The sequence below is a fragment of the Chaetura pelagica genome, unplaced genomic scaffold (assembly GCF_000747805.2).
Source record: "Chaetura pelagica isolate M959 unplaced genomic scaffold, ChaPel_1.0 scaffold50, whole genome shotgun sequence".
NCBI lineage: Eukaryota > Metazoa > Chordata > Aves > Apodiformes > Apodidae > Chaetura > Chaetura pelagica.
This window is the reverse complement of record NW_009952366.1, coordinates 4,351,330-4,374,804: the sequence shown is the minus strand read 5'-3', so window position 1 is coordinate 4,374,804 and position 23,475 is coordinate 4,351,330. Positions and strand designations below refer to the sequence as shown.

At 37.0% G+C, this 23,475-nt stretch overlaps 1 protein-coding gene across 7 annotated transcripts in view; it reads left to right on the top strand.

Moving 5' to 3' along the window:
* The window catches only part of ATP2B1 (ATPase, Ca++ transporting, plasma membrane 1), a 35,077-nt gene extending 12,685 nt beyond the window's left edge, over positions 1-22,392 (top strand). For 3 of the 7 annotated variants that reach the window (XM_010008005.1, XM_010008007.1, XM_010008006.1), the window contains 13 exons: positions 389-603; positions 1,758-2,000; positions 4,357-4,598; positions 7,395-7,632; positions 8,563-8,742; positions 8,826-8,913; positions 9,222-9,328; positions 11,259-11,450; positions 11,649-11,862; positions 11,991-12,202; positions 14,204-14,311; positions 16,176-16,358; positions 20,952-22,392. In XM_010008005.1, coding sequence (XP_010006307.1) covers positions 389-603; positions 1,758-2,000; positions 4,357-4,598; positions 7,395-7,632; positions 8,563-8,742; positions 8,826-8,913; positions 9,222-9,328; positions 11,259-11,450; positions 11,649-11,862; positions 11,991-12,202; positions 14,204-14,311; positions 16,176-16,358; positions 20,952-21,263 — 2,534 coding nt within the window. In that variant the 3' untranslated portion in view covers positions 21,264-22,392. Of the gene's footprint in view, positions 1-388; positions 604-1,757; positions 2,001-4,356; positions 4,599-7,394; positions 7,633-8,562; positions 8,743-8,825; positions 8,914-9,221; positions 9,329-11,258; positions 11,451-11,648; positions 11,863-11,990; positions 12,203-14,203; positions 14,312-16,175; positions 16,359-16,674; positions 16,968-20,951 lie in introns of those variants that run through there. The other 4 variants (XM_010008008.1, XM_010008012.1, XM_010008010.1 and 1 more) reach the window with 2 other exon arrangements.
* Positions 22,393-23,475: the final 1,083 nt, after the last annotated feature.

The window sequence follows — 23,475 nt, the reverse complement described above, 5'->3', positions numbered from 1 at the left end:
AAAGACCATCTGCAGCTTTTCTCTGCTGAGTATGTCAGCAGTACAATCACTGAAGGGCTGCTGAACTATTTTGGCTCTTACTCTATGTAGTCAATTAACTTTACATATTTGTCTTTCCTGTTTGTAATTAGATCTACACTTTTCAAATAAATAGAAAGAAAAAAAATCTTTAGAGGCTTCTAGGTGAAATGACTGTAGAAATGTGCTTGCATTGGAAGTTGGAACATCTTTGAGAACTACCTCAATGTTTCCTGGCTTGCCTGTTGAAAATTTTAACTATAAACTAACTTCTATAAAGGCAAACGTATTTGCACTTGACTTATCCACAGCTTGTATTGCCAAATATTTGGGGTAATTTCTGAAAACTCTTTATTTTCTTTCTAACAAGGTTTATTGATGTCTGCAATCACAGTCATTATCCTTGTGTTATATTTTGTAATTGATACCTTCTGGGTTCAGAAGAGACCTTGGCTTGCTGAATGTACGCCCATTTATATTCAGTATTTCGTGAAGTTCTTCATTATTGGAGTTACAGTCTTGGTGGTGGCAGTACCAGAAGGTCTTCCACTTGCAGTCACTATATCTCTGGCTTACTCAGTTAAGGTAAGTGGATAGATGGAGAACAGATGTATATTGATCATAATTCAGGGTGTATACATCAGCTGTAAAATCTCAGTTGAGATATGCTGCATCATGTACGCCTAACACCTTGGGGAGAAACTTCTTGTTTCCCTGAACTGCGCGAGAAATCTGTGCCAGTATTTTTATTAATCTCTGATCACGCATGAAAACGAACAGAGAGCAGTGACAGCCTGTTCTCAGCAGCTAAAGATGTATGCCTTTAGCTCATAACATTGTAGCACTTGTTTAAAATAAGCAGATGTTAGAGTCTGTAAATAACAAACTCTTCTGTACACTTGAACTTCTGCCTAACTGATGGGGGCAAGCAACTGGTACAGAAGTTTCCAGATTCTCCTTGAGGACCAAGTGTTGTACAACATATAGCTTTCTATTTATTATAAAGTGTGTTTTTTAGCTCATTTTTTTTGTTCTTCTAATTTACATATTGCTTCAGCATGCTGGTATTGGTTATTGATCTGAACTTCTAATTGTAAAGGCAATTTAGACGGTTTACACTTAATAATTTGCAGTACTAACTACTAATGGCTTTAGTATTGTATCATTTGAAGTTACTCTGCCTCTTCAAGGTTAAAATATATCCAAACCTGTTAAGTAAAAAATTGTAAGGAATATTTGACCTGTGAATTTTGTGTAGTCCTCACTATCATAGCTGAAACATAGTTCCCAGTTTGTATGATTTTAAGTCTGGTTCTAGCATCTTTGAAGTATGTAACATTTGATGTTCAGATAAGCTTGTAACATAGCTTGATCTTTCTTGTAAGCAGAAAAACTTACTTTAATATTGTATCTGTTAAAGCTCAGTCTCTACCTCTCCTCTATTTCTAAATATATCATGAACCATTTGCTCATAACAATCTGACTAGTATCAGATATGCAGATACAGGAGAGTAAGTCAGCATTTATGAATCTTATTCAAAATGAAACTTGCTGTGACATGATAGATTTAAAGGAATCCTTACTGAATGTGGCAACTACAAAATCTTTCTCTGTAAGATGTGAGATAACTTAAAGGCTGAGTGTCCTCTGAACCCACTGTGTAAGACTGTACACCCTGACTGAGAATTTCTGAGATGTGAAGTAATGGCTATGGCTGTTGACTGCTTTTGTTTCCATAGAAAATGATGAGAGATAATAACTTGGTGAGACATCTGGATGCATGTGAAACAATGGGCAATGCAACAGCTATTTGCTCAGATAAAACAGGAACATTGACCATGAACAGAATGACAGTGGTCCAAGCCTACATCAATGAAAAGCATTATAAAAAAATTCCAGAACCAGAAGCTATTCCAGAGAAAATCATGGCTTACCTTGTGACAGGGATTTCCGTTAATTGTGCTTACACGTCCAAAATACTGGTAAGTGGATTTCTTCATTCTAGTCAAGGTAACTAAACAGCTTCCTCACAAGATGCAAATTTTCTGGTGGTGTCATGGTAGGCAGTTTAAGTCTAAGTGTGTGGCAAAATGCAGGCAATTCAAGTCTGTGTGGCAAAATGTAGTGTTAAGGTATTTTGTACCTGCTGTAAATTACTCAACTATTAATTGGAGACTAAACTTCAAAAATAGCCTGTTTCAGTTAGAACTGAAAATTCAAAGATAACTATCTCAGGAAGTTAACTTCCTTTAAGTTCACAGTTGTGTCTAAATTGGTTTTTGTAAGTGGGGCTGTTTACTTGGAGAGCATGTTGACTCAATATTAAGTGCTACTTCAAAGTAAACATGTGAAAGTAGCATAACATGAGCTAGAATGGACTGAGAAAATGCAAGTACTGGTGAGGATTTTGATGGGTTTTTATTCCAGATACTGTTGTATGAGTTTGTAGGCTATAGAATGGTAAAATCTTTGCTCATACCTTGTTTGAGACTTTGGAGTTATTTTGAAATAAAAATAATAATTAATGGTTGCATGTTACTAGATTATTTAGCACTTTTGTGTGCATCATTTTCTGCAACTCCAAACATAGCTTTCTTCCTATACTTATTCCAACATATTGCATAACTTACATCTATCAAGGCAGCAAAAATATTAATTAGGATTTAGTTAAAAAATAATCAAAGTAGTACTTCAAGAATTAGTAGAAGCTACCACTATTAATGCTTTGTACAGGAGTAGCAGTAAAAACCCAGTCCAAAAGCTACTTTTCAGCCAATAAAGATGGTACCTCTGCAAGAATTTCCTCAGTAGCAGTACTTGAGGCAGCACATACCAAGATCACCAGCACCGAGTTCTCTGAAACAAGACTGAAATACTACTAATGAGTTATAGCATGTGAGTAGTTTCATGGTATATTTTCTAAAGATCGTTTTATAGAAAGAAGAAAAAGTAGCTGCATGTAAACTGACCAAGTCCCTCACTACTGCAGTTTTAAACAAATCATACCCAATGTAGTCAGTCTGTTTTACAGAACCACAGATGGCTCAAAGGGACCTCTTGACATCCTCTGGATCATCTCCCCTGCTCAAAGCAGGGTCAGCTAGAGCACGTTACTATGTGTTCAGTCAGGTTTTAAGTATGACAATGGATGGAGATTCTGCAGCCTCTGGGCAATCTGGTCAAGTGTTTCCTTATGTGCAAATGGAATGGAGTTTTGGTTTGTACCCATTGTTTGTTGTCCTCTCACTGGGTACCACTAAAAAGCCTGGCTTTGGCAGTCTTTACCATTGCTCCACCTGCCTGCCCCATGCAGTCATTTGATACACACTGGCAAGTTTCCTCCTAAGGCCGAGCAGTCCCAGCTCTCAGTCTCTTCTCATATGTCAGGTGCTTGAGGCCCTTTGTCATCTTTGTGGCCCGTGGCTGGGATGCTCATGTCTCTTTTACTGAGGAGCCAGAACTGGGCATCTTGAAGTGCACGTTAAAGTGAACATATTGAAAGTCTGAGTAATCAGCACAGCCAAATCCAAGGTCTTGCAGTTCTGAATTATGAGAATGGATCACTGACTTATGATTAGTATAGCTCAGCTCTAGTTGTTAGATGTGTCAGGCTGAGTAAGTGCTTCTGTCTGTTTTTTCTACAAACTACACTGCAATGTTTTAGCTATACAACCTGAAAAATATCTTGAGATAAATATTCCACATTGATGAGATAAGAAACTTCTTCTGGTATTAAAAGGTTGGAAACTTGTTTCTGAGCTCTTTCCAATTAAAGAGGCCATGGCCTGGAAAACAGAACTTGTAGTGAGACTTAAGATGCTTAAAGACTTAGTTTATTCAGTAGAATGCTAATAGGTGATTTGATTGCTGTCTAAGCTGTTGAGGAAGAGGTAGGACAGGAGAGGATATTTTAGCAGAAATAATGTAATTTAGCTTTCTTAAATCAGTTTACTTAAACTTATTTCGGATTTTGAGAGTGCATATAATTATTTAGGAACTACACTCAGTTGATCAATCAGATAGATATTTCAAGCAATGGAAAATACCTGAAAAATGGAAGGGTCTTGTCGAGATTTCATGCAAACTTAATGGGTCATTTTTGAGTCTGAGAAAGGGACTGGAAGATCCTGAAAAGGTACAGAAGTTACTTTAAAAAGCCAACAGGTTTTATAAGCCGACACTTTCGCTCATGACTTTAAGGAATTTAGAGAGTAATCACTGAAAAAGTGAAACTTCTCCATCCCAGAGCTAAGCTTGGTCTTAGCTTCCTGTTTTCTAAATGCCGTACGTCAGTTGTTCATAAGTTAACATCAGCAAAACTTCTTGTTCCTCTTGCAGCCTCCTGAAAAAGAAGGCGGCCTACCACGTCATGTTGGAAATAAAACTGAATGTGCCTTGCTGGGATTGCTCTTGGATTTAAAACGTGACTATCAGGATGTAAGAAATGAGATACCAGAAGAGGATTTGTACAAAGTGTACACCTTCAATTCTGTTAGAAAATCCATGAGTACTGTATTAAAAAACTCTGATGGCAGTTTCCGGATATTCAGTAAAGGTGCCTCTGAGATAGTTCTTAAAAAGTAAGAACAACTATTATCATACTTTAGCAGTTACATTTGGTTAAATTCGTGATAGGACAGGAGAATGAAGTGCTAAATATTTCTGTAAAAATATTTGACACTGCAAAAATATTTCTATCACCCTGTTCTGAGTGCAGCAGTCCTATACTCTTGTGGTTGCAGTCAGCTTCTCAGCTTGTCTCCTGAAGTTGTTTGACATTGCACAGTAAGATGGGCAATTAGCATTTCAGTTACTGTAATTCTTACACCCCACAAAAAGAATGGTTCATTATTAATTTTATCTTGTCGACTCCGCTCTGATAGGGGAAAGTGTTTATGAATTGATCTGTTTTCTAGTTAAACTATTACAGTTTTAGGTGTGGTTGGTCGAAATGCTCATTGATCTTTCAGTAAAGTCCCAACAGTTGATATGCCTAAATGCCAGGAAAGTCTTGTGCCTGGCAGAAGTGATTACTTTTAACATTACTTTTGACTTCAAAAGGCTGTGCAAATTGGTGTCCAAGTTGATAATTTTAACAGAATGTTGAACTTGGCCGATGGGGAAATTTGAGGCTTTTTTGTGACAAAGCAAATAGCTTCCTTATGCATCTGCCCATCTATAGAGGATTTATTAGAATGAGATTAGACTATTAGTGAGAGGTTACACACTACTGGGACAAACCATTCAGTGTGAAGAAGGCCATGGTAACTCCTAACTATGTGAGGAAAGAAATCAAGCATGTTCTCTAGGAATAGCAGTTGTAGCCAGTCTGGCTTTGTTTCTGATCTTAGACTATTTCTAGTCAGATGAGAGCATAGATTCAGTTTGATTTAACTTCTTGTTTGCTACTAGTCCCCCAGATCATTATCTAGGAAAGCACTAATTCTCTAAAGAAAAAAGATGAAATCTGCCTTGTCCTCAACTTAGTGCTGACAACAGAAGGTCAATCTTTAAAGGACTCTTGTACCTTTTGATATGGAACTTAGATTTAGATGTGAAATTTTTCAGAGGTAGTTTTAAGCCAAGTCAGATCAATTAGTAAGTGTGTCTATATTTGTATTACTTCTACTGTCAGAAGTATTTTATACCTTATTATCTTGTTGAGCAGTTGAACTGTAAAGGTTGCTAAAACTTATTCAGCCCAGATTCATGTGGTCCATTTGGCTTCACAACTGAGATGGGATAAGAAATAATAAGGACATTTGGCAAAGAGAAAGAAAACCTAGACTGATTTGGGTACTGTTGGAATAGTTATAATTCCAAAACTGTTTCAGAGTATGCATGGACTAGAAAAAAGCCTTAGCATCATAAGCCACTTTCTTTACCCACTACATCTGCAGTGCTAGAAATTAATCTCAGAGCTTGTAACCTCATTTGTCAGTTATGCTGCTCATTCTTTATTATTACATGTATGATTTATTGAGCACTGAAAGCTTAAACGTAATTATTTGTAAGACCCAAATGAGTCATTAATAAGTGTAGAAGAAATGCAGTAAACCTCTTGAAGCAGGGCAGTTTTATTCTTTCCTTACCATCAAGTCAAATGTTTGAAGTGAGTTTCGATGAAATTTTTATATAAAGATTATTGGCTTCCATTTCGTAATCTTGGAATGCTTTGAACTTGCCACAAGCCCTGTGATTTTAGGTAACACGAGATAAGCGTAGTGGTTGCCGACATTTGAACCGATAACCAAAATCAGGAAATTCAGATAAGACTTCAAATTACCGTTATGATGAGTACTATGAAAATTTAAGTGACTGCTTTGTCTTCATTTTCTGGCTGAGGTAGAAACTTTTTATACGTATTGCACCTGGGAATTCCCTAAACCCTTGGACTGAATACTTAAATGTAACAGTAGTACTTCTAGCAGATCTGCCAGATCTGAACTTGATATTTTTAAAAAAAAGTATTAAATCATTATCTTTATTTAGTGCCACATTAGCACTAATTTGTAAAACAAGTGCTTGTGGCATTGCTTTATGGCAAAACTTCGCTAAGAATGCAGATGAACAACACTAAAGTTATTGTTCTAACCTAGTGAGCTATTGTTGTGTTATGTTCATGGCCTCAATATTGGTAAAGTATGTGTGCTGTCTGAAAGCAGTGATATATTTGGCATGAGGAAACATAACTAAAAGAGTATGTGTTGAAATTTTAGATTACATGGTGTTGAATGTACTCTCTTTTCCAAACATTTGTATCATATTTAAGTATTTGTTTTTCTATTAATACTTCACTTTAAGAACCCCATGCCAGATGCTCTCTGAATTCTCTGCACTTAGACTGGGGCGCAAGGGGCAAGTATCCTTACTACTCTTAAGGGTAGCATTGGTTCATCATAGTACCAGAGTTTGCTTTTAGTGCTTTAAGTTTAGTGCTTATAGCTGTTTAAGAACCACATGTATGTTCTGAAACATTGTACTTTTTAGACTTCTATAACTGTTAACAAGGTGGGATTATTTTGTTGAACTTGAAACTGGATAGATTGACTCAACCAGCACAGACACTGGTCTGTTTACATACAATAGAGAAAGGGATACTTCTGAGAGGTAGCTAATGTTTTTGTCCTAAATTCATGGGGCATTATTTTCATCCTAGGATGTGTGGTCCAGTTAACTTTCTACAGCTAGTACATTTTGCAGTTGGTAAGAGATGAAGTGCATATGGAAATGATTATCTTAAGAGATGCTGCTACTGGCTTTGTGTGTGTGAGAGAGAGTTTAGTAAATGAGACTTAATGGAGTTGACTAATAAGCCATTGAAAGGGTTGAACTTCTGGTTAAAATTTGTTAACTCCTCAAACCTTTCATTTCAGGTGCTTCAAAATACTGAGTGCTAATGGAGAACCAAAGGTATTTAGACCTAGGGACCGTGACGATATTGTGAAAACTGTAATTGAGCCAATGGCTTCTGAAGGGCTCAGAACCATCTGCCTGGCATTCAGAGACTTCCCAGCAGGAGAACCTGAGCCAGAATGGGACAATGAAAATGATATTGTTACTGGTCTGACGTGCATTGCTGTCGTTGGGATTGAAGATCCTGTGAGACCTGAGGTAGGGTCACTGACTAAACTGCAGTGATTCTGTTATGAGCTATCTCGATTCCTGTGGTTGTTTGTCATGCAGTGAGTACAAGGAACTGAATTGCTATTGTATGCCTTAAGCATAGTTGATAAATGAAAATATAATTTCTTGAGGGGAAAGGTTAATGGAGCTATAAAAGCAGATTAAAACTTCTTAATGTCACTTATGCTGTGTTACTGAAGCTCTGTACAAACTAATAACTTAAGCTACTTACTGTGCAAGGTTTCAGTAGGTGGAACAACTTGTAATTTTTTTACCACTTGAAATATTAGGAGTATTGTTCAAGATAATAGCCATTATGCTTGTTGCCAGCTTCTCATGGAGATTGATGGAGAGGAGGGTTTGTCATGTGAGAACTGAGGTATGGAGTCATCCAACTTGTGGTTGAAGTCTAAGGAGGGCAGTATTTTTCAATAGTGAAAGTTTTTATGCCAACTGTATTTGGAATTCCAGTCTGATCTGCACTATCATCACTTCACACTAAAAGTCACAGGTGAAGTAGTGAAGTGTGAGCTCTAGTTTATTTCACATAATCAAAAATGAAAAGCCAGTACTCAGTACTTTTGAAATTACAGCCCAGTATGTCATGAGGACTTTTGTGGTGTTTTTTAATACCAAAATATTTGAAAAATGAAGGCGGGTAGGTGGAGGGGACATGACATAAAAAAAAAAAAAAGACTCTGCCATAATTCTCATTTGTGTGTTTTTCAGCAGAAGAATTGTGGTAAGCTACATGATTTTTTAAAATGTTCCATAACAACAGTCTTGATTTTAAAGTAAGAGTTATACTGGATTGAGCAAAAAACATTCCTTTCACTCACATGTCTATGTTTAATCAGCTAATGTACAGTCTCTGAGACTGTGGGGTTTTTTGTTTGTTGCTTTTTTTTTTGCTTACAGGTACCTGATGCAATAAGAAAGTGTCAACGGGCAGGTATAACCGTACGTATGGTCACTGGCGATAACATTAACACAGCTCGTGCTATTGCATTAAAATGTGGTATTCTGAATCCTGGTGAAGACTTCTTGTGTTTAGAGGGCAAAGACTTTAACAGGAGAATACGCAATGAAAAAGGAGAGGTAGGCATGCTGATTATGTAAAGTAGATCAGCAGATGTTCTAAGTCTCCTAGCTGTAAAATATAAACAATGTTCTTCTTACAGATAGAACAAGAGAGAATAGATAAAATTTGGCCCAAGCTTCGTGTTCTTGCAAGATCTTCTCCCACTGACAAACACACTCTCGTAAAAGGTAGGTGAAAACTCCCTCAGCTTCTAAGCAAAGCTAGATTATATCTTTTTTTCTGCTTCTGGAAAAAAAATCTGGGACTGAGCAGCGGGAAATGCCTATGAGGGTGTCTTAATTTGCCATCTTATTGTGTGGCTTTTGTGCTTAAGAAATGAAGCCAGTTAGAACTATCTGTTGTGATTATTTTTTTTTTCCTTTAATACTTTTTTTTAATGATTCTGAAAAAGCCAAAACTGGGTTTCTCTTTCAGGTTTAGTCTGTGCGGGGTTGTCAATTTTGAACTGGAACACTGTGATGTCATTTTATTTTAGGTATAATTGACAGCACTGTCTTTGATCAGAGGCAAGTTGTAGCAGTAACGGGTGATGGTACCAATGATGGTCCGGCTCTGAAGAAGGCAGATGTTGGATTTGCTATGGTATTATTTTTTTCTTTAATCTTCAGTATTTTGGAGACCTATTTTGATAAAATAACGTATTAAATTGCTTAAAAGAAGATTAAACAACCTTAGTTGTTTCATGAGTCTAGTATACGAATAAGGTAATGGAGTCAACATATTTCACTTAACACTAATTAATTTTCCCACCTGCCTTAATCTTCCAACTTAACCACATTTTCATTTGGTAGAAGACATTCTTGAGGCCTTTGCTATTGAATAAAACTTATAAACTGCAGATCCCCAGTCACTTGCAAATCAAAACCTTTTTACAGGCTTTTTCAAAATGTAGGAACAGCATTACTGATGCTGAAGATATCTGAGATGAGATCTGTTCAACATAAGGCAAAATTACTTTAGATGGTAAATAGCATACTATATTGACTTTAAAAAGCTTATACGCAATATGGAATGAGCTTATTCAACTGGTTTCCATTAAATGATGCATAGGAACAGGGAGAATCTAATGAGACTGCCTGTTGATGTTTAAAATTACCTTGGAGGCTATACTAAGAGATATGTCTAGTACAACTGAAGTAACAGCATTTTATGACCAAGTAGGATCTGCATTTGTCTGGATGATTCCTTAGATTACTTGGCTTTCTCAGTTGAAATTGTCAACTTCCCTTTCAAATGGTAGCCAAACCAAGTCTTGGCTTTAACTGCTAATACTAGATAAACTCATGCCTTAGGCATGTAGGCTTCAGCTTTCTTTTGCCTCTTTCAAAACACTGTAACATAGATTCCTCAAGCTTCCACTTGCCTCATGTTTCCTCTATTTTAATCTGAAAAGGTACGGTTTGGTGCTGGCAGGTCACTTTACTCTTAAAAACCTCTCATTATTAAGCATTTGAACAAAAAACCCCTGACTATGCTCCTATACCACATGCACTGACTCAGATGGTAATCTTGAAGAAATGGGTAGAGGAAGAGCTTTCATGTCATTCTCAAGAAGCATTTTTCAAAACCATAACTTAGAAATTTGACAGTTACACATGAAATGTTCTTTAGACTGTAATGGTCTTATTTTAATGAATAGCTTTTTTCAGCTATTGTGTAGCTGCTGTAATTGACACTGTCAGGGGCAGTTCATCTTCCAGAACTTAAATGTTTCCTGCAGTTGCTGTCTATGTTCATCTGTGTAAGAAACTAATTTCTCTAACTGCTTATCTAAATAGCACTTAAAATATACCATCTACTCTGATATTTAAAGGTACCTTTTAAGTTGTACAAATGAAAAATGCAGATGACTCATTTCTGTGGCAAAATAATGTGTCAAGAATAAGGATCATTACATTTGCTGTTGACTTAGTGTTTGTGAACTGCTGAAAGAAAAGAAATATCCTTGAAGTAGGTATTATACAGAACTTATCTTAACTGTTTGTGTACTGTAAGAGACGACAGGTGTTCAAAACTTAAGAATGTCATATTTCATTGCAATGTCATATGTAATGACATTGCATATTCTACTGTTTAATGCCAATGCTCTTCTGCAAATGGCTTTTGGTAATGGGCACCATTCTACTGTGTGAACAGACGCATTGCTCTGCTGCTGGAATCCATATAGCAAACTCAGCTCACAGACTAAACTGCAATGTTGCACCATCTGGTGGCCTTTAACTTGAACAGGATTCAGGAGCGTTTCTTTGGGATCATTTTATCATCAACTTGAGGATTTTTATTGAAGTGTTTATTTTAAAGACAACATTATCTCTTTTTTTTATGTTTTCTCATGCTTGAGTAGAACTTGCAAGCAGAACTGAATTTAGTAGAACTTCAGGTGCTTACATTAAAACAGTCCTTCAGACACAGTGTGTCAAAGTGAATGCTAACCAAGGATATAACAATAGCTTCTATTAGAATAAGTTGGTGCATCCTGTTATATTTCATAGTGTTTTTCTTTTTCTACTAGGGTATTGCTGGAACAGATGTAGCTAAAGAGGCTTCTGATATTATCCTTACAGACGACAACTTCACAAGTATTGTTAAAGCGGTTATGTGGGGACGAAATGTGTATGACAGCATCTCCAAATTTCTTCAGTTCCAGCTCACTGTCAATGTAGTGGCAGTAATTGTTGCTTTTACAGGAGCATGCATAACACAAGTACGTACTGATGATGGATTGTTTCTGCTGATAAAGTCTGAAAATGTCATGATTGATTAACTCATGAAATCAAATTTCCAGTTAAATACTGGCTTAAAGAACATAATGCTTTTCAGAATATCCCCATGTATAATAAATGCCTTGAATAGCTGCAATTTGTTCACTTACGTTGGAGGGTTTATTTATCTATCTTTATAGGATTCTCCGCTTAAAGCTGTGCAGATGCTGTGGGTAAATCTCATAATGGACACATTAGCTTCTCTTGCCCTGGCAACAGAACCACCCACTGAAGCTCTTCTGTTGCGAAAGCCTTATGGTAGAAACAAACCTTTGATTTCTCGTACAATGATGAAGAACATCTTGGGTCATGCATTCTATCAACTCGTAGTGGTCTTCACACTCCTGTTTGCTGGTAAGAATACTGAGGCTTTGCGAAGTTTTTCTAATAGTTGTACAGAGATGGGATGTTAAAGCTAGTATTTTGTTGTAGTGTGCATGTAAAGACCAATTAAGCTGCTGATAAATGCCTTTTATACACAGGTGAGAGAATTTTTGATATCGACAGTGGAAGAAATGCACCTCTGCATGCTCCTCCTTCAGAGCATTACACTATTGTTTTTAATACATTTGTGATGATGCAGCTTTTTAATGAAATTAATGCCCGAAAAATTCATGGTGAAAGAAATGTTTTTGAAGGAATCTTTAACAACGCCATCTTCTGTACTATTGTTCTGGGGACATTTGTTGTGCAGGTAAGAAAATCCTTGGAAGGTGGGGAGGGGAAATGTAATTAGTACACTGATGTTCCTGCTTATCTTAGAAATGCTAATCAACTAGTGCTAGGCAGTTCATTTCTGCAATGTGAAAAATTTTGTCTCAATCATACTATAAATCACTTAGATGTGCTGCTTGATGGGGCTTTCAGGTAAGACCTCTTTGAAATTGGTAAAATTAGAATGCAGAAGTACTTGTATTTACCTTTTGAATGTTCTGTTCCTTCAGTTGGATCTTGGTGTTCTAGTCTCTTAATGAAATGTGAAGAAGTATGTTTCCCCTGCTTAGTCAGAATTCTTCCTTATAGTATCTGCCTGTGCATCTGAGCGAGAGCCCATTTAAGCAATTATAGGAAAGTTACAACTTCTCATATTTTCCTAATGAGATTGGGACATGACTAAGCTTTAGAAATGTAAGTATCAGTTTTTATCTTCATGCAGAAATCGGTTAACTGTAAACATCCAATACAGGTACCTGTATAGATGCTGCTGGTTTAGGTGAAAAACACTGTCTAGGGATCTTCTATTGGTGCATCTAGGCAGATTTGTAAAAGCTAGTTAGTTAACTCTGTATATGCTAACAAATGAAGTGAAATTATATGAAATAATCTCCTTCTCTGGAGACATTCAAAACCAATCTGGACATGTTCCTGTGTGATCTAGTGTAGACTTGGACTAGGTGTTCTTCAGAGGTCCCTTCCAACCCCGATGGCTGTGACTGCGTGAAATTAATTGGGTTAACACACTGGTGTTGAAAAACACCAAGTAAAAATTTCATCTAAAGAAAATTGTTAATAGGAAATAGTTTCACTTTGTAAGTGGACTTAACTTTTAATTCATCAGAAGAAATAACCAACAAATGAGTACACTGCTTCTTTTCAGAACTCTTATTTTGACTGTAAAATTGTTAGTTCAGACTAAAGATATAACTTATGCCTTAAGCTTCTCCTTAGACTTGACATTCCATGAATTTGATCAAATTCGTACCAGTTCAAGCAATGCAAAATGCACCTCTGCTTCACAAAGTTAGTTCACTTCTCCCAGGTTTAGGGTTTTTTAGATTACTCTTCTTTAGAAGCTACTCTTATTTTAAGGGTTGCGCATGCGGCAGGCTGACTGCTGTTGTATAACAAAGCCAAACATGTAGAAATTACTCCTGAGTGCAACTGTGTTCCCTTCATAAACTTGGTGGACTGAATGCCTTCCCAAATAAGTAACTACTGAGTTGTTGAAATGTTTTACTCTGTTGTTAATAAAAGAAGATACTCTTGAGCTTTTCAGCTGTCAGGTGTCCTACTTAGCCATCAATATTGTCTCCTTTTCACACCTGCCCTGCTACTTGAATTGTTGATTATCCAGGGCAGACTTTCATGCATGTAATTCCTATGCAGAGGGATACCTTGCTCATTAGGGCCTGTACAGCTTGTTGTAATAGTTAAGTCACTAGGAGCTTATTTAATTAAGCTTTTGAGATCTCTGCTTCCTTCCCCCAAGACTTCCTACATAGATGTCACATTGTGATGATGTGAAGTTTGGCATTTAATACTGATGGGCTACACAGTATTATTCTGTTTAATTATTTCTGAAATGTTTTGTGTCTGTGGATCTACAACATGTATTAATAGAAATGTATTCATCAACTTGGTTGTGAGATGAGTGTTCATATGATAGATAATCACTGTAAAAGCATAAAAATATATGCTGTAGTTGTGAAATAAAGAGAACTGCAAGCAAAATAAGTGGTCACAGGTTTTTGTGATATTTGAAGAATAAAAGGGGTAGTTCTTGAAATACTGAAACATAAGAAGATGGCTTAAGTTTGGAAACTTTCTCAAACTGTTGACAGTGGAAGTGTAAGCTTAATAAGATGAGAAATCCTGTGTTCTAATGCAGAGTTGTCTGTAGTGATCTTAAAGCGTTAGGGAATTTTCTAGTAACAGGTCACTGATACGTATTGTTTAATGATGTTACTCTTCACAGATAATTATTGTGCAGTTTGGTGGGAAGCCTTTCAGTTGCTCAGAACTCTCAGTTGAACAGTGGCTGTGGTCCATTTTCCTGGGCATGGGAACACTACTCTGGGGCCAGGTAAACTAGCATTTTCAAAATGCCAAATATCTACTCGTATTAGAATATTTTACATTGAAGATACAAATACACTGTCATTAGGATTCAGATCTTTCAAGTTGACTGTGTTGAATATATGGAGATTAACAGTAAATACTGATGAAAATGGTCTAGTTTGATAGCTAGAAAGTCCTTAGTTGGATATTTCTTATTCTCACTTGGTCAATTAGTTAAATTTTGTAACTAGATGCTATGGCTAGTTTATATTGTAACTTTTACCTAGAAGCTGCTGAAGTTACCTTTTAAATATGAAATATCTCTAGCCAGGTAATTACTAGAAGAAGTTGTGTAAGAATTTCAGATGCAATGAACATGCTCATGTTAAATATATTTCAACTTTGTGTTGAGTGGTTTTCTTGAAGAATCAGAACTGTTAAACTTGCTAGTATTTTCTTGGTTTAAAAACTTCCTGGAGTAGTAAGAAATGCAGCAAAACACAATATAGCTTTATCTTTAATCTTCATTTGCATAATTATAAAATAATTGGAAAGTTTTCCTACCTATTAAACTCTTGCACTTTTTTTTTGCCCTTAGGGTTTCATTACTATTGCATGCACAACAGTGCTTGTAAGCAGCAAGCTTATTTACATGAAACTTTAGAGCTACAGAGTTTTCCATTATTTAATGACATAGTTGTCTAAACTTTTCATACCACATGAAGACTTTTCCATTACAGTTTCTTTCCTTCCATTTTGTAAAGGACACTTCAGGTTTCAGGATAAAATTGATCGGATAAATTTTAGTTGTAATATGCATGTTGTAAAAGTGCGTAGAAACTTTTAAATAAGGTTCTCTGTTAAAATTAATTATTAAAAAAAAATCAAATAGACTCACTCTGAGGTTTAAGACTAGCCTAGAAGAGAATTGAGAGGGCTTGAAATACCTTTGACCTGAAGTGTCTTGCAAGGGCAAAGATTCCCTGCTGCAGTTCATGCTGCTCTAGTATCTCATTAAAGTCAAAGAGCTTTAGACTTTCTGAGAATAGTAGAAACTGAAGTGTGATCTGGGAGCATTCATAGTAGCAATTTCAGCATAAAGGGGTGTTTATCTTGCTTTTGGAGCAGTCTTTTTCCTCTGCAGCTGCTGGAATGGTCTTTTAGGCTTGTGGTGATCAAGAAAAACAGTCTTGGAACTGATCTGGATCTGCTAGATGGGACATACCAAAAGATGACCACTTTAACTACATAGCTCACCAGAATAGCCCTGAAGGTGGGGATGAAAAGGAAAGCTGGAACAGCCATTTGTAGCTTTTGTTTAGTTTATGACAGATGAACTAGTGTACACCAAGTAGCAAATTAACAGTCTGGGATTAAGGTTATGGAAACTCACCTTGCAAATGGATTGATACCTTCTAGGTCACAAAAGAATGCATGTCAGTTCTGTATTTCTGAATTAACTGTGGCTACTTTAAATTTTATTTTTTTTTTCATATGAGGTAACACATCGTGCTCTGAAAGGTCTAGATACAAGCACAATCTACAAAATTAATACCTCTTGTAGCTTCAGTACTGCTCCTTTCTGGCATAGTCAAATAATGTTGAAATAGAATTCATTGTTCCTAGCAAGGATATTTTGTTTTCTAGGTTTGTAGTCCAAGTTTTAATTTCACACCTCAGTTGGAGTGGTAAGGATAGTCACAGATTTACAGCTATTCAGCTGGAGTGATTGCTGTACAGTGATGCACTGATCCTATTTACATAATTTGTTTTTTCAACTTTGCTATTTGTATGGTGGGTATTATGTTAAACCTTAAGTCTGGTATTATCTTTATATATATATATAATAAAAGGAATAATCCTGATTAATATTTTTCATTCATTGTTAGTTGATTTCAACAATTCCAACCAGCCGTCTGAAATTCCTTAAAGAAGCTGGTCATGGAACACAAAAGGAAGAGATTCCTGAAGAAGAACTAGCAGAAGATGTAGAGGAGATTGATCATGCTGAGAGGGAATTACGTCGTGGTCAGATCTTGTGGTTTAGGGGCCTGAACAGGATACAAACTCAGGTATGGTCTTGGAAAAGGTAGGACACAGTGGGTGTTAGGAGGGAAATCTCTCATCTCCATATCCAGTCCTTTGACTAAGGTGGCAGTTCTAAGTGATGTGAGTGAGAATGTCAGAAGGAGGGGGAATGGATGGATGTCGAATCCCACAGGGTCCTGTTTTCTTCAGCTCTGAGTGCAACTCTTACCTGTGTATCTGCTCTATTAAAAAAAGTGCCTTTTTTTCTTTACTTTTTGTGTGTTATAGATGGGATGGTCCTTTCTCTTGTTCTCTCTCTCTCTTGCTGAGCAAGCTGTCACAATCTCTGATTCCTTGCAGATGGATGTAGTGAATGCTTTCCAGAGTGGAAGTACCATTCAGGGGGCTCTAAGGCGGCAACCCTCCATCGCCAGCCAGCACCATGATGTAACAAATATTTCTACCCCTACACATGTAGTGTTTTCCTCTACTACTGCTTCTACTACTGTGGGGTGTGAGTGTGTGTTCCTAAAGTGCATGAAATTAACATTTCCTAATTCACATGCCTAACGTTTCTCATTTTCTCCTTAGTACTTAAAATCATCGTTCAGGCTCTTAGAGAGCTCTTCCACAAAGTGGAGTCCTCAAGACTTTTTTTTCTTAGAGGGCTGAGAACAGGTGGAACAGTTTCAACAAAAGACTTTAATGTGAAAGCTGTGAGCCTGCACATTCTGTGCCTTCATCCATTCGTGTAGAGGGATATTTAAGATAAAATGGGAAAACTGTTGTAAATTTTCGAGTATATGCCTTTTAGGTTGACTGACATTGAATAAGGGAATTAACTGTATAATCATAGACCCAGGTCAACAAAAATAGATGTCTTGTACTGCAGCACAAATGATAAGCTGATGGGAAAGCAAATGATATGTTAAAAGTATGGATGTAGTTAGAACATGGAGAATTAAAATGCATTTTCTTTGTAGCCTGTGAGGAACTTCTGAATCTCTGCATTTCCTGGACCTTTTTTACTGAATAACACAACTTTCTCAACATCAGGATTCAGGTGGCGACACCAGGCTTCTAAAATGCCTACAAGGCAGAAGAAACGCTTAATTAGCTAATATAAAAGGAACAAAAAAAGGTTTAAGCATTGAATGGTGAAACTTTCCTTCAAAACTGAAGGGTTTTTTCCTCTAGGTTCTTCTGGCAGCAGTTCATAAGCCATCAGTGAAAGAAAAGTTTGTCTCACCTTAATTTTGCCCTCTTTATATTGTGCTCTAAGTGGCATTTCAGTTTCAGCCTTCCTCTCTGTAGAGGCTAGATATGTAATTTCTGATGTATGTAGACTTAAACTCTGGAGTCTGAAGATCATAACAGTTGTAGTTGAATACTAATAGTTAATACCTATTGTTGAAAGAGTTTTCCATCTTATTTATATATTACATGTTTAACTGTTATCCTTCTCTAACTTCCTAGAGACAGGTAAAATAATTGCTTTTATAAAATCACTTTGAGAGGGCTTCTTTCTCCCCCTGATTTTTAAATTTTCAGATTACCAGATGGATGAAGATCCTTAATTTCAGGAGCTGTCTTAAATGAAATGTTCTTATCTCTTTATTTATTTATTTTTTATTGGCTTGGCCAGAATTTCTGTGTGAGCTTGCACAAATATTCAAGTATTTCTCTCTGAACTTGTTCTCCATTGGCAAGACGGGTATTTCCCTACCTTGCAGTAGTACTGAGAAGCTCAGCTCACAAATTCATGTGCCTCAAGAACATGAAACGTAAAGTAGATTTCACAGTAAGGATGCACAGGATTGCATCTCCTAGTTAAAATGCTAATTAGTAACCTGTATCCCTAAGTACACTCAAGAACATTAATTAGACATTCAGAATTCTCTAGAGAGGAACTTCATGCCAATCTGCCATTTGAGCAGAATCTAATGGGCACTGTAGCATCTCATTGCATCAAATGACCAATGCAGATACAGAGCTACAATAGCAGAGAACTAGTTTTTGGTCTTCACTAAGCAATGCAGCCTTCTGCTACACCTTCCAGGAGAACAACTTTTGATAACTAATACTCATTAATGGAAAGCAGTTGTGTTACTTCATTGTGTCTCACATTCAGAGCTGTTTGTTGGAAAATAGTTCAGCTGTTCCTAAGAAGTGAGGTTGCAACTCTTAAGCAGCCATCTGGCTAGGAGGATTTGGAGTGCTTACTGCATTCCTTGCTATTCTGGTACTAATATGAAGAAGACCTGATGACAGTAGAAATTACACGTAACAAATCATCTTGTTTGCTCCTCGCTTATGCAATACGTTAATGGTTATCTCTCTTGTCTAATTATCTTGAGTAGTTGAAAATAAAACCTTCAAAAGTGCTAGATGTTCCCTTTTTAAGTCTAAATTAAAATGCTGATAGTCTGATTCCTGCCTTCATGGTTGGACTCTTTGGAGGGTCCTGGGTTCATAAGAGTGTCTAGACCACTTGTTTAGTATGCATTCTGCATGGGAATCAAGCCTTTATTGTGAGTATGCTTACATTCTTGCAATAATTCCAGCTGTCCTGTTAAGCCAAAAATTGTTCTCTATTACTGATTAAGTTCTAACCTACCATCTGTAAGCAATGAAAAAGAAGTCCCATGAGGCAGTCATATTTCATTTTGCCACATAAATGAGTGCTACACTGGGATGCAGTGTGCCAAACAAAGGCATTGCAAGCTTGCGGTCTGGCATTGTCACTGCTGATTTTCTTGGTAAGTGCCAAGACAGTTCCTGCAGCTTACTGAACTTGTTTAAAGCTGGTGTAACACACCCACTCCTTAAGTGTGTTCAATTTTTTCGTGCGATGAACAGGAAAGTAGTAGCTGCTGCTATAATTTTTTACTTCTCAGACACATTCACGCTTATTCTGTGTCCTTCCTGTATCAGTAGTTACATTCTCCCCCTTGCATATGTGACCCCCTGCCACGGTTTTTCTGGTTAATGGGGCTCAGCTGTGTACCCGTAGTGTAAAAATGGGGACATATGATAGCTTTTGAGTAAAATTGTTTGTGCAAGTGCTCTAAGGTGGTAAGAGTTGGGGAAGAATGCTATTTCTAGACGTCAAAGAACACTGTTGGGACCCAGGACTTTACCATGTGCGGTGATTCTGTGGTAACAAACTTGATACTACATTGCTTTTGTGGAGTCCCTCTCTGTATTTACAACAAGGTTGTCTGGTGTATCCTAGCTGTTTTCAAGTCTGTGTTCTTGATCTGCTTGACCTTCCAGCTTCATTCCTTCACCTGGAAGTCACTGTTTTTACTGTCAAGGAACTCTATGGAAGCAGTAGTCATGAAGTATTTCTCAGCTTAGAACAAGTAATCTTTGGTGTGCTTAAAAATACCTCTAAAATTGACTTGTTTGCTACAGAGTTGCTCTGCTGCTGTACAACAGAGGAGCTTCAGGATTGAAGCTGTGCTTTGGAGACTCAGAGTAGAGATGCTGACAATTGAAAAGGGAGCTAACAGAAGGGGGAAACAATCTTGATGGAGGTGTTGGACAGAGGGGGCACTGACTTCTGCCTAACTTTATTTGTTTTATCAGTACATGAATGAATCCTCAATTCCTGCAGTTGGTCAGGGAAATGTGGGAGGAGGAATAGGGTGTGGGCAGGTGGTTTCATCATTCAGATTACAATTTGGAAAGCTTAAATTCAGGTCAGCCTGAACATGCACAATTTGCAAAATGGAGCCCTGCTTGTTTTTGTCTGATTTTGCTCTGAAATGTTGGTTTATTTGTCCTGTAAACTTAGCTTTCTGATTTGAAAAATGTTAGTTAATCAATGAAAGGACTTAAAGTAATACTCAGCCTGGGAATTTTGTCCATTAATTCAATGTAAATTGAAATCTCAAGCAAAGGCTGGTCACCTGTTTTTCTCATACTTTGTGCTACTTGAATAGTCTCTTCAAAGTTACAACCTGTCATGGCTATTTAATTCTACAGTGCAGTATTCAATTTCCTAGTTCTGGTCTTAGGTTTCCAAAGCACTATTCAGTAAGGAACTTTCTGTAGTGTGGTATATGGGTATATACTCGAATATTTACAGCTGTTACAGGGGTATCCTTTTTTGCATGACTCTTTGTAAATGTCCAGTCATTGTGACATTGGCTTACACTTGCTTGGCTTTTTCATAGTCAGTTGACATCCTAGCATGAGAATTAGTAACCCTTCTATCTTCTAACTTATTTTCAGCCTCTCCCCTCCTTCCCACCCCTCCCACTTCCCCCAAGTATTCAATAAAACACTTACTGAGATTTCTTTAATTTGTTAGTAAGTAAATAATTGTTGGCCTCACTTCTGAAAAATGCTTAGCCCATGTTAAATAATTGAACAATTCTAGTGCCATGTCTGAATTTTTATGCCCTTCAGCTTTTTGCAGTATGTTTACAATTTTTATTCCTACTGTGTATGTAGACTGGCAGTGCTCTCCTGAAGTGCTCTTCATTTTTTACAGTGTATTGCAAGTTCCACCGCATCACATACAAATTTGATTCACTCATGTCTAACTGTTTGTGGATTCAAACTCATAAGAACCATGCCACTGCCAGTAAATCTGCGGCATTTTAACAACCTTTTGTCTTTGTTTACAGATCCGAGTGGTGAATGCATTTCGTAGCTCCTTGTACGAGGGGCTAGAGAAACCTGAGACACGAAGTTCAATCCACAATTTTATGACGCATCCTGAGTTTAGAATAGAAGACTCCGAGCCTCATATTCCCCTTATTGATGATACTGATGCTGAAGATGATGCTCCAACAAAACGCAACTCCACTCCCCCACCCTCTCCCAATAAAAATAACAATGCGGTTGACAGTGGAATTCACCTTACAACAGACAAGAACAAGTCTGCTACCTCTTCATCCCCAGGGAGCCCACTACATAGTTTGGAAACATCACTCTGATTGTAAGCTGAATGTTAACACACTAGCTGCATTGTAAAGAAATTGAAACTGGGTCTCTTCACACATTATGATGGACAAGATGATACTCTTGTCTTGGACTTCAACAGAAGACACACTTGTACGAATGTAGATTTATTTTTTTAAAAAAAAGCTTTCTGCCAGACTGGAGGGCGCTTTTCTGCGGGTGGGAGTAATAATGAACTCTGACAGATAAACAGTAACTCGGCATAAGTGACCTGTGGATCATCTGTTGTACTTAAGAATGGTCCTGAACAGTGTGTTAGCAGAGCTTTAGTTTATCATGATCCTTTTCTGAGGGTAAGGCTGGGAAGGGCAAGGAGGCCCTGGATCATTGAATTGATACTTTAATTTCTGCTGTTGGCTGTTAATAATTTGGATTATTTATGTTTATAAATGATACAGATCTGTTTACAAGGTTTGTAGATACTTTTTTTGTTCCTGTTCATAGATGGGAAGCTTCCTTATAAATGATGCAGAGAAAAAAAAACAACACAAAAAAACTAGTCCTTCAAATACTGCTGTATTTTCAGGAAAAGGGTGTTTCTATTGAAACTGTACTAAATTTTGCCTGCAATTTACCTTGTTAAATATTGTAGATAAATTGCTAATACTAATAGCCAAATAGATAACACTAATGCTTTGTAAAAACATGAGCAGTGGTGTTCTAATGAAGTTATGGCCTCTGTCCTAATTAGTTTCTTAAATACATTTACTACTTAATGGTTTTGAAACAACTGTTTAATTTTTAAAATTTTGAGAAACTTACTGAATAACTTTTGTTCAGAACTTAGTAGGATTGTTTAATGCAGGACATCAATATGTGATGGAACTTGCTTGAAATATTTCTGTTATCTCGGGCAAAATGGATTAAATCAAAATACATCAGAATCTTAGTCCTTTGTTTTTGTCTAAACATGTTAGTTTAGTGCTGTCTTGGTGAACTGTGAGTGGAACTGTGATTTTTTTCTAATCTATAGAATCCTTCATGCAGCATGAGGGCTGTTGGCATTTTGAAAGGTTGTTAGTGGGTAGCATACATGTTCTTTTTGTTTTTGAAACTTGTTTGTAAACATGAATAAATCTGCCCTTTTGTTAAAATAAAATTGCAGCAATGGTTTCTTACAGATTTATTTTTTTTTTCTCAGCTCTTCCACTGGAAACACTGAAAAGTACTCCTTATTTATTTATTATTATGATTATTACTGGTTAACTTTAAACTGCAATTTCAAGATGGTAACAGCCCCACTAAAAATAGTGTCTACGGTTAATGGAACTATGGTGGCTGCCTCCAGAATGAATGTAAGCTAAGGTACTCAAAAGTCTTCAGTGAGCCAAAAGGATACTCCTTGGGAATGACTAAGTCTGCCTGAAATTCCAATACTTCCTGCGAGTACTGCATAATAAATCCCTGACTACTTAAGTGAGGGGAAACTGAGAACATGTGGCAAGGGTGTAAATACATTTTTCAGTTCATTAATATTTTATGCACTAAAACTGACCTGCAATTGATTGACTGAAGAAGTTATGGTCTGTCTCAGCTGAATTGTTTAAACACTAAAGAGTAAATGGAACTGTGCTTGATCTGGTACTTCCTCGTGTTTTCTAGGTCCAATGCTGTTTGGAAGAGATGAGTTATAAACTCTTTCTTTTTCCAGCTCTGTGTTCTTTAAAATATTGAGTGATTTTTAAATTTTTTTTTCCAAGTAATCCAGAATTTTGAAGATCTTTAAAGGGGTCCCTTCAAAGGAGGGCAAAAATTAAGTTGGCAATGAGGGAGGAGATATTAAAGCAAACTGCAGAAATGAGCAGGTCAGGAAGCTCAAGTGTTTCTTTCCCTTATGTGGGATACAGGTATGCTTGGATTTGTTCTTTAGTGGCTCACATTCAACCTGTAGCACTGTAGCCCACTGTGAACCACTGCTGAATTCTGTGTTTTCTATTGTACCTAAGTAAATACACTTCTAGACTTCTAGGCACCGGGGGTTTGCACTTGACACTTTGTATAGCAATTTGTCCCACATGTTTCTAGCACTTCACTTATATCGTCGTTCTTGCCTAAAGTGCTTGGTAGAAGGATCAGGTTTTATGTAAGCCATTCTCTCCCTACTAAATAGTCAGATAAGCACTGGCTAAAAGGAGGAGAGTTTTACCCATGAAGTACACTGCCGTGAGAGAAAGTATCTTCCTTTAA